The sequence below is a fragment of the Drosophila ficusphila genome, unplaced genomic scaffold (assembly GCF_018152265.1).
Source record: "Drosophila ficusphila isolate 14025-0441.05 unplaced genomic scaffold, ASM1815226v1 contig_47, whole genome shotgun sequence".
NCBI lineage: Eukaryota > Metazoa > Arthropoda > Insecta > Diptera > Drosophilidae > Drosophila > Drosophila ficusphila.
Window position 1 is genome coordinate 4923 of NW_025064388.1, and position 11617 is coordinate 16539.

The following is an 11617-nucleotide window of genomic DNA, read 5'->3' on the forward strand; positions in this document are numbered from 1 at the left end:
CGACATTTCCACGTCTTCCTCACCGGCCGAGCCAAGGAGTGGTATTGGGTCCATGTGCGACAGTCCAGAGTCGACAGTTGGCTGCAGCTGCGCCGAGCCCTTATCGACCGATTTAGAGGGCACCAGACCGAGCATGACCGGATGCACGAGCTCCTGCAGCGGGAACAGCAGCCGGGAGAGACGGTGTAGGACTTCATCCACTGTATGCAGCAGCTCGCCTCACGCCTAAAAAAAACCAATGCCGGAGCGGCAGTTGGTGAAGGTGGTTAAAAAAGGCTTAAGGGATGGCGTTGCGCGCTTTGTCTACGCGATGGAAATATTTACCGTGGACGAATTGCGGCAGGAGTGCATAGAGGTGGAACGCAGTTTCGGTCGCCGAGGACGCACCTCGTACCAGCCACCATTGCGTCATCCGGCAGGGGATAGACCCAGAGTGGCCGAAGCGTGCGTACCGGAGCCTCAGGAAGATTCCTTCGACGTGGATGAAATGCGTGGACGACCTCGAAATCCATTCCGGACGGGTTGCTGGAACTGCGGTGCCGCTGATCACGGATTCCGTGATTGCGAGTCCGTGGATCGCAAGCTGTTTTGCTACAGATGTGGCCGACCAGACACAGTCTTGCCAAAGTGTCCCGACTGCGCGGAAAACGACAGACTGGGCGATCCGAAGGCAGGAGGGAATCGTCCAGAGAGGAATCCTGCGAAGTAGTGCCTAAGAAGAACAGAATAGTTAGCACACCGAGTGGCTTTATGGTTAATCTTAGGTATTTACCTGCGGAGGAGAGGATGCGTCGCTTTCTGGAAGCTCGAAACCGAATTTTCGCAGAGCACCAGCTTAGCGGCATGCGAATGGTTTCTCGCAGGGTCCAGAAGGCGAGGGAACGATTTAAGATCCGGGGAACCCGACGACGAGAAGTGGTGGCGGCAGTAAAACGCGTTGACTCACGTGATCCACGACCTTTCGCGAACGTCAAGGTTTTTGGCCAGCCAATCACCGGCTTGCTGGACACGGGTGCCAGTGTCAGCTTGCTAGGAAAAGGTTGCAGAGGTCGTGTAGAGGCGTTGGGCGTGGCTGTCCAGCCCTATTTGTCGAAGGTGACGACGGCTGCTGGAGAAGATCGGTCGATTATCGGACGAGTTGAGCTGCCTGTGGAGTACAAAAGGATGAGCAAGGTGATAACATTTTATCTCTGCCCATACCTAGAACAGGAAGCGTACTTTGGAGTCGATTTTTGGCGAACGTTTGGTCTTGCTCCAGCAGTCGTAGGAGTGCCCGTACCCAGCGGTGGAAAGAAAGCGGAGGAAATCCATGCCAGGCAGATGGAGCACTACACCGAACAGGAAGACGAGGACGAGACGAAGAAGGATCCCGAGTCATGGAGCCTTTCTGTGGAGGAGAAGGAGGCTTTAGAGAAAGTCAAAGGGGAGTTTCTTACCTTCGAGCGAGACGGTCTTGGCACTACCAGCCTGAAGCGACACTCCATCGAATTGGTTGAAGGAGCCCGAGTGTTCAAGGACCGGCCCTATCCCATGTCTCCAGCGAAGCAGAAAGTGGTCGAGGACGAGATCGACAAGATGCTCGAGCTGGGAGTCATCGAGGAGAGTAGGAGCCCCTGGAGTAATCGCACGACGGTAGTGTCGAAGCCCGAGAAAGATCGTTTTTGTCTAGATGGCAGGAAGCTCAATGCCTTGACAGTGAAGGACGCATATCCCCTGCCCAGCATCGATGGCATCCTTTCGCGAATTGACCAGACCCATTATATCTCCAGCGTAGATCTGAAGTTTGCTTTTTGGCAGATCGAGCTCGATGACCGCAGCAAGGAGTACACCGCATTCACAGTCCCAGGCAGGCCGTTGTATCATTTCCGAATGATGCCTTTCGGATTGTGCAACGCAGCGCAACGTCTGGTGCGGCTGATGGACAGGGTGATTCCAGCGGAGCTGAGAACCAACGTTTTCGTTTATCTCGACGAACTGCTCATCCTGGTCCAGATTTCCAGACCCATTTAAAATATTTGCTTCGGGTAGCGCAAAGTCTAAAATCAGCAGGGTTAACAGTTGGGCTGAAGAAGTCCAAGTTCTGCTTTAAAGCATTGACTTACCTTGGTTTCGTAGTTGGAGGTGGAACGCTGCGAATGGACCCTCGACGTGTTTCCGCGATCCAGAAGATTCCTTACCCAACGTTCATGAAGGAAGTGCGAGCTTTCCTTGGCACAGCGGGATGGTATCGTCGCTTCGTCAGCAATTTCGCTACGCTAGTGGCTCCTCTTACCGAGTCCTTGAAGAAGTCGGGAAACCTCAAGTTTTCTTTGAGTCCCAGCGCCAAGCAGGCGTTTGACGACCTGAAGTTGACCCTGACGATTGCGCCAGTCCTGGTTCACGCGGATTTTAAGAAACATTTCTTTATCCAATGCGATGCCTCCCACGTCAGAGTAGGCGCAGTGCTGTTTCAGCGGAACCAGGACGGGGCAGAACAGCCGATCGCTTTCTTCTCGGCCAAAATGAACAGACACAAGGTCAACTACACGGTGACGGAAAAGGAGTGCCTAGCAGCCATCCTAGCCATTCGGAAATAAAGGCCGTATGTGGAAGGGATGCCGTTTACGTGCATCACTGATCACGCTAGTCTGATATGGCTAATGACAATGAAGGATCTATCCGGACGGCTTGCCAGATGGTCTCTGCAGCTGCAGGGCTACAATTTCAACATTGAGCATCGCAAGGGCAGTGAGAACGTGGTTGCCGATACGCTGTCTCGATGCGTTGATGAAGTCCGGATCGATCCTACAGAGTTGTTGGGTTTCGAGACCACGGAGTTTGCTGCGGAGGATTACGTGGAGTTATCTGGATCTTCATCGTGGTAGACCATTTTACCAAGTATATCTTCCTCAAAGCCATGCGAACCGCGACAGTGCCGAATGTAATCGATTTTCTAGTGAACGAAATTTTTTATAAATTTGGGGTGCCAGAAACGATCCATTCGGACAATGAGAAACAATTCACCTCGAAGGCATTCGAAGAGCTGATGGATGGTTTTGGCATTCGCCACATCCGGACTCCGGTATACTCACCCCAGAGTAACGCAGCGGAGAGAGTAAATCGAAACGTGCTAGCTGCGATTCGGAGCTACCTGGACGAGGACCATCGTGAGTGGGACGTGCACCTGCCGGAGATCGAAGTGGCCATCCGGAACTCTGTCCACTCGGCTACGGGAGAGGCACCGTTTTTCACTGTTTTCGGACATCACATGTTTCTCAACGGCGCCTGCTACAAACTCGCCAGAAGACTTAGGTCTTTGCGTGACCACGAGATGGCTGGGATGCCGGCCAAAGACAAATTGCAGGTAATTCGTGATAAAGTGCAGAAGCAGCTTGTAGACGCGTATGAGGCAAGCCGTCAACGCTAAGCCAAGCCTGGACAAGAAGTCTTCCGCAGGAACTTCGTCTTGAGCGACTTTGGCAAGGCGTTCAACGCAAAGTTCGCCCGAAAGTTCCTGAAGGCAAGGGTGGTCAAATCCGTTGGCGGTAACGTCTATTTGCAGGAAGATCTGCAGGGTCGCAGTCTGGGGGTGTACCATGCCAAGGACATCCGGCTGTGATCTACAACGGGTACACAAAGTATATATACAAACGCATGAAAACCAAACATCAATACTTCCCGCCAAGCGTGGGCCCCGCGTAGGGCGCCGTACGAACTGCTCGGATTCTTGGCCTCCTCCAAAGCTACCAAGCATTTCTTCGTTCCGCAAAACCTCGTTGTAGCACCTCTCGAAATCCTTGGTTGATGTTGCAGTTGGAGTCGATTACGGGAGGGCCGCTATCGATAGTTTAGAACAGGTGGCGAAATTTAGAGCAGCGCCCTCTTTTTGGTCAGGGGCAAGTTGTCTACTTACCTATTATGTAGAATGTTCCTGGTAGGGATTTCTCTTAGCTGGCCTTGGAGATGTCCAATGACCCATCTTCGAGAGAGCCTGGGGAAAGATGGTAGGGAACAACGGCGTGCAAGAAACGGATCACCGTTTAGTTGTGCCCAGTAAAACTTGAGCAACGGACGTAGTGGAAGAAATTATTTGTGGTTGAGGTCATTATAGTGAGTTATTTTTTTTTTTGTCGTGATAGGTTCACATATATAAATGTTTTTTGTGTTGTCTAGGAAAACTGGGGTTCCAGTATAAAGGGCCCCGGGTATTTTTTTTGGAGAAACATAAATACATTTTTCTGGAGGAAACCCACATTTTTTGAGGAATTCTTATTTTTTTCTTCGAAGAAAACATAAACTTTTTGTGGAGCAGCCCTTTTTTTTTTTGTTGGAAAATATAAATATTTTAGAGAGGCCACTGTTTTTCGATCAACACAGTTAATATCTGAAGAACACCATTTTTCTGGAGGAACCCATATATATTTTTGAAGAAATTATAACCTTTTCGGAGGGAACACAACTACGAAGTTTTCTGAGGAGAACGTGCATTTGGAGGAACATTTTTGAAGAACCACGGCATCAAAGCCCAAGTTGACCCTCTAGGACTCCAAATCTCCGGTGAGTCCGTTCCGTGTGGGGGTGCCTCCGATGGTGGCCAACTTATTCGCGAACGGCTGATACCACGAGGTTGGCCAGCCAGTCTCTATACGCCTCCAAGTTCCTTGTAGTGCAATACTCTGGTGGGCTGAGCCCACCCACCACTTCCTGAAATTGAGAAAAATCAATTAATAAAATGTGTAGTTTTTAAGAATTTAAATACCTTGTATTGTTAAGTCTATTGTGCGTTCGTCCAAAGATTCACCCTTGACCGACGGTTGCTAAAATAAAAGGGTCGCGATTAATTAGGATGAAGGAATAGTGTGTGTAAATCTCCCATACCTTTCGGCGTCCCTTCTTTTCCCTTGGAGCTTCTCAGGATTAGGTGACCTAAATTTAAGCCGCGTAAAACAAGAGAGTTCTGCCTATACAATTCCTTAGTTCTTGAATTTAGCTTTGACCGCTAAATACTTATACGGCGGTTGAGAGGTAATTCTAGGGCCTAATGAACAAATAGATTTTGATTAAATTAATTAGAAGCGAAATGTTATATATATGTCGGATCAAATGAAACGGGGCCTACTTTGTTCTCTTGGTCAGGACAGGTGAAGCGGGGCCTTCTTTAATGTGAAGCAGGGACTATTAAAAAAGGAAGTTAGAAATTGAGTGAAAGCATGGCAGAGCAGGACAGATTTAGACTGCTGCCAAGTGAGGTCTGTTCGTTAAGCGCTGACATACATGTTAGAAAGAGAGGACTAACAATGTATAAGAATTGAGTAGAAATTAGAAATTTGGAAAGAAGACTCTTGAGAAGTCACTGACTTGGTCAGTCAGAAAGCGCCTGGCAATCGAACAGAACTTGCTGCTGAGGATTCTAGTTAACCCTTTCATGCCCACTGTTGCCTATAGGCAACATTGACTTTACATTTAAATTTCGGGTACAATTAAAAATTTTTGTGATTTTTTTTTTTTTATGGGGAGTTCCTCTTATTAATGTTCTTTAATTTTTGGTAGTTTTTGCGAATGCAGGTGCAGCGTGTGCTGAGTTATCGTTAATGCTTCGATACGACCACAGCTGCCGAAAAATTTTACCAAAAAGTGCTCGTGAAAAGGGAATTAAAAGGGATTAAAAGGGATGATTAATAAAATATCACAAGAGGAATATCAAAGCTGTGATGAACAGATGAATTCTTTCAAAAGTAAAAAATAGATCAATTTATTTATACATTTAATGAGTTTTTAATTTTATTTTATTTTAGATCATCATAGTTTAAAGCAGTATCTCCCTAAAAAGCCGCACGGATGAGCCTTTAAAATGTTTTCTAGAGCTGGGGTGTCTGGCATTATACATATTTTATTTTTGCCTTTACGTAGGAGGCGGAACCTGTAAGTCTTATGGACTAGGATTGTCTTCATATATTGTTTTGCATTTAGCTTCACACATTACTGTCAATCAAAATTTTAAACTATCTTTGATAACTGGTTTACTTCAGTAAGCCAGATGATAGCATCTAAGGAAAGGGGTATCTTAGCAGTTGGCACAATTTGCAATAACCGTCTAAAAAATTGCAATCTTCTTAATGAAAAACAGTTAGCTGGCAAAGGCAGGGGATCTTTTGACATAAAGGTCGAATCAACTATAACTTGATCTCGTGTCGCTGGTATGATAATAAACGTGTTCAGCTTATTTCAAATTATATTGCTGATGCACCAGCTCCTGAAAATACCTCGTCCAGCTGTTGTAAATAGTAGGTAGGATAGAAGCATGGGTGGTGTTGATCTATCAGATATGTATGCTATTAGAATTGTACAAAAAATCATCGCTCAAAAAATGGTACACGCGAATGGCTTTTATTGGTGACAGTGGTGAATTATTGTCTACTATACCGCGGAGAAAGCAATCATTTTAAAGAACAAAACACATGCCACTTGTTAGTTTTCAACTAGATATTGCCAAAGAGCTACTTAATGGTAATGTGGCTCAATCCCAAAAAGAGGTCGGCCTGCATTTGCTTTATTAAATTTTAACTCTCCAAGCTCATCAACTAATCTTGTGGAGCGAAGTTCTCCAGCTTCTTCCAAAGGAATTGAATCACCAAAATCTTCATTTCCAAAGACGTCTTATTTTATGGCTCCAGCAAAGGCAATAAGATACGACCAAATTGGTCACTGGGTTTAGTGGGGATCAAAAGGTAGATGTAGAATGTGTACTAAAGGCTTTCCCAGGTCAAAATGTTAAAATTGTATGCCCAATTGTGCTTAAACCCAAATACTAACACAGAAAAATAAAGATTGTTAATAAAAATCTCATAATTGTATTGTCTTGTTAAGGTAATATTACTCATACGTACGTTCTTATTTATATATATGGATGGACATATGTTGCCTATAGGCAACATCGCAGTAAGGACATACCAAAGGACTTAGAGTATCGAAATTCGAAATGAACGTTACTAGGGGCTCCTATTGAACATTTATGGCGTTAAATATTTTCTACGTATCCCCAGTTTAATTTGGGCATGAAAGGGTTAAAGAAATGGAAAAGACAAACGACCCTCCGACATATACATGAACTTACCTGAAGTATTAAAGACGAGTTTATAATGATGATGAATTGCTAGACCTTTTTCTGTGGGGGAGATGGAGTTAAGTTAGTCGCCTGGAGTGACTTGGTGACCCATTATGGGGGATGCGGGGATTATACTTACCTAGCATCCTAGGTTGGGTGGGTACGCAGTGGCCAAGAACACCGATGGCCACCAAAGATCGAAATTTCCGCCGCCTTGTAATTAAATGTTTACGTTTTTGGGTTTTCTTACATTTTTGTTGGTGATCGCAGAGAGTTTAGTGTTGTGAGACGACCGTAATCGATGTTTGTATCTTATCTTGTCGGACTGCGGGCATTGGGGAGAACTTGGCCCAAATGAGATCGCTGAGCTAGAGGCGCTGCCCACCCAAGAAAGCAGTTCGTAACACAAAAATTCAAAAACAACTTCGAGTTCTACTCAAAACAAAAACGAAAAAAATTAAAATTAAACAATCCAGTCCTTTTTTTTTTTTTTGCTTTAGCGAGCTTCGCTTCTCGCTTACGAGAAGACCTGCCTTACTGAACATCCTCTCACTTTCTGTAGAGGTGGCCGGTACGCAAAAAGTATTTCAGAGTTTTAAATGCGTTTTCATTTGATATCTGTAGAAAGAAAAAATTGGATTTTTAAATGACGCGCTTACCCAATTTGTTTACCAGCCGAGTAGTGTTGAGTAAAGAGGAAACATCGAACATCGATGTTTGAAAACTTCGATGATTCCGAGTTTTGGAAAACATCGATGTATCGATACATCGTCAATGTTTTCTCCAGCTCTATTGTGCAGTTCGCGCTCACGCCAAAAAAGTTTGGAAATAAAAACACACTGAAACCAAAAAAGTTGTCCGCGTCGGTGGTGGGTTTTAATTATTTATTTCTATTTACACGGAGGCCGACGGAAAACTTTTAATGTTGGTGTATTTTCGCTGTGGGAAGTAGAAAATATGATGTATGGATATATGGAATATATTTGGAGATGTATGTATGTATTTTTGGCGGAAAATTTATTTAAATTATGGTTGAGCTTTCGATTTTTATTAGTGGACTGTATTGGAAGAAAAGGTGTGCAAAATATTTAGCGTAGGACCGCAGTGAAAAAAAAAACTTTGAAATTGGGGGCCTTTTTCGGCAGAACACTTGTAATTTTTTTTCAAGGAAATTATTTTTTCACTGATCACTTGCAATATTTTGCACACTTTACACTTTTCGTTAATGTTCGGAATTTTCACTTTTTATTGAAGTTTGGAATTTTAACTTTTTAATTTTTACTTGGTGTTTTGACGGCTCAATGTCTGGGGGACATCAAAAAACACAATTTATGTTTTTTAAAAACCAATATATTTCGGTTGCTCCTCGGCAACCGTCTTCAGGGCAACTACACAAAAACAAAAAACAATCAACATTAAAATACAATTTTCTTACAATTTAAATATCGCTTCGAGTCATTTAAATATCGCTAGAGATCCCACGATCCAGTCACCAAGGAATGAGTGACAATTGGGTCTTTCTGCCGAAAAATGCGGTTTTCAGCAAGACAACGACCCCGAGCACACGTCCATATTGGTAAAAAATTGGATTTCAAAACAGAAATTTCAATCTACGAAGTGGCGACTACAATCTGCGGACATGAATTCAACAGAAAACTTGTGGAGTCATGTGAAATCGCATCTGGAGAAATATGCAGTTCCTCCAAATGGAATGAAGGAGTTGTGAGAGCGGCAACAGGGCGTATGGAATGATATTCCCCCGGAAATGGTACGACGGTATACCCAAAATATGCCCAGACGCATAGAAGAGCTAAAAAAATCCAAGGGAATGTGAACTCACTATTAAAAAATCATTAATAAAAATATTTCTTAAAAAAATAACCAGAGTGCAAAACTGTAACATTTGACTTTTTTTTACAGTTTGGCGCGTTATTTTCTTTAACTGATATCAAATAGCTTTGAATTTTACTTAATAGTAGTAAATGATATAACCTACAAAACAAGACTAAGATCTTCAAAATCCGTGCATTAGAAAAAAAGTTACAGGCTTTTGAAGTTAAAACAATGAAAACGTGTTACAGTTTTGCTCGTCAGTGTATATAGACATTTGTTAGGAAAATAGGTTTAGTCACTTGCGTCACTTGGCGCAGTCGTGTCAAAATGTAGGTTAATATTTAAATTTTAAGAAAATTGTATTTTAATGTTGATTGTTTTTTGTTTTATTGGTTTTTAAAAAACATAAATTGTGTTTTTTGATGTCCCCCAGACCTTGAGCCGGCAACACACCAAGTACTCGATTGAAAAGGTCGCAAACACCCACAAATTTTTCATTTTTATTTGGAATTTTTGCTCTTTTTATGTATACTTGTATGTATGTGTACGGCTTTACTTTGATGTCCGGGCCAAATGTACTTAGAAATTTTGTACAAAGGGAAATTGGAAGAATATGGCGGCACGATCAACGAAAACGGGAAAATGAAGAGATCTTATTAATTACCGTTTTCGGATTTAAGGGGTTATATACCTTTTTCTCCAGAGAATTACAGGGTTTTTATTTATTTTTTTTACCATGTTACCATTGTTTTATTAAAATACAATATAAATTTTATCAACGTACGTGTCCTTAAGTAAATTCGTATAAAATTTCGAGTGAAAATTTTCATAATTTTAGAAGTTACAGTCCTTGCCGTAGAAGTCCTTTTTTCAGTAGTGGCTCACGGTGACCATGAAAACAAGGAAACGGCTCAACTTAAAAAAAATGAAAAAAACTACGTTAGTATATAGTGTTACCTAGTTCGTAAACGAAGGATTTTACGAAAAAAAATTTTTTACAGTTACAGTTATTACTTTTTCAAAAAAACCGATTTTTCGAGGTCTAATAATTTAGTTTTTTGCCCCAAAAAAATAGAAAAGTTTGTCGAAAATAAAATTCCTTCGTTCACGAACTAGCTTTTGTATCTACAAACAATACCCCAAAATTTCAAATCGATCGATGTAGTGGTTACCGAGATATCGTGCTCACCGCAATGACTTTTTCTCAAAAATGCGATTCCGAGATAATCGCGTTTAAAGTTTTAGCTGGACATTAGGTAGTCATGTACACCGTGCGCTATTAACGGCTGTATCTTATGTTCTAGTGCCCCGATCTCTAAAAAATTTTGCAGAAAAATTTTTGAAAGTATGTACATCAAAAAAAAATTATAAAATTTTTTCGATTTTTTTGAGTTTGAAAAAGGTATATAACCCCTTAATCGGTCTTGGATTTTAGAAAAAATCATGCAGAATGTCAAACGAAACAGTGTTTTCGAGTGGCTGACTGCAGACCGGCAAATTAATACTTATCTTGAGCAACTTGAAGCAACTCCTTGGGTCGCTGGGTCAATCCGGTTCGATTGGACCAAAAAATGAAGTGGTGGGGCGTCCGACTGAAAGCAGAAAATTTGTGGTGCAGCGATGGCTGGCGGTGGTGAGCTGTGGGGGCGAGAAAATAACACTCGGCGATCGCGGAAAAGTTAAACTACTTGGATTTCGATCGTGGCGCGGACCGGCCAGACGTTTATTCATGCGATGACGTTTTGGTACTAACTTAAGCTTATCTTAGCTAGGCGCTTGGAGGCGCAGCGGAGACTTCTTGCGCTCGGGGAGTGGAGAGCCTGGACGGCCGAGCGCGGCACGCTCAAAGCGCCGGGAGAGGGAGAGTGCATTGTGGGGAGAAGCTCAGGGAGAGGGAGAGCTGGAGAGGCCTGAACACAAACAAACAAGCAAACAAATTTTACCGTATATAAGTCGGAACGAGCCGGATCGGCCGACTATATCGGATAGCTCCCATACGAGACTTATATACTGCCTGCAATAACTACACAACTTTTCCGAAAGTTTCAGTACGATAGCTTCAAAACTGAGAGACTAGTTTACATAGAAACAGACAGACGGACAGACGGACCGACGGACAGACGTACAGACGGATTTAGATTCAGATCGTGATGCTGATCAAGAATATATATACTTTATAGGGTCTGAGGTGTCTCCTTCACTGCGTTGCAAACTTCTGACTGAAATTATAATACCCTTTGCTCTGCAAGGGTATAAAAATATAATGTTATTTTTTTATCGCACGACCATGATTTTTAGAACATCCAGTTTTTTAAATACCCTTAAATCGATAAAAAAAATTTTACACAAATCGGAAAACTATGTCTTATAACTGCCAAAGGAAAGATCAAAGAAATATATGTCGGAGAGAAGGTAATTCAGTCTCTCGTTAGACTCTAAGGTGTGACCATAGGTCGTGCTGAGATATACCAGTTCAGGTATGATGGGGACTCAGTTTGCGAACTGAGGCCGTGTGTTGCTTCGTTGTGTTGCTGGATCTGGTCTCGCTCTATCGTTCCGAGCTTTAGCGTGGTGTTTAGTTGAAGACTGATAAATGAGCAATAATTATGAGTAACAAAAGCAACGAAGACTCGCAGCACTAGCCAGGACTCAATATGGAAGAGCAACAAGCAATCGATCAAGCGACTAATCAGAAGTGGG

At 43.0% G+C, this 11617-nt stretch overlaps 1 protein-coding gene across 1 annotated transcript; it reads left to right on the top strand.

Moving 5' to 3' along the window:
* The first annotated feature begins 238 nt into the window (after positions 1 to 238).
* Positions 239 to 709, top strand: LOC122320280. The gene has a single exon (XM_043208442.1). The coding sequence runs from the start codon at positions 239 to 241 to the stop codon at positions 707 to 709; it is 471 nt and encodes a 156-aa protein (XP_043064377.1).
* Positions 710 to 11617: the final 10908 nt, after the last annotated feature.

Excerpts from the sequence above, each read along its gene's own strand:
- LOC122320280 (XM_043208442.1), top strand. The coding sequence starts at position 239 with ATGCCGGAGCGGCAGTTGGTGAAGGTGGTTAAAAAAGGCTTAAGGGAT.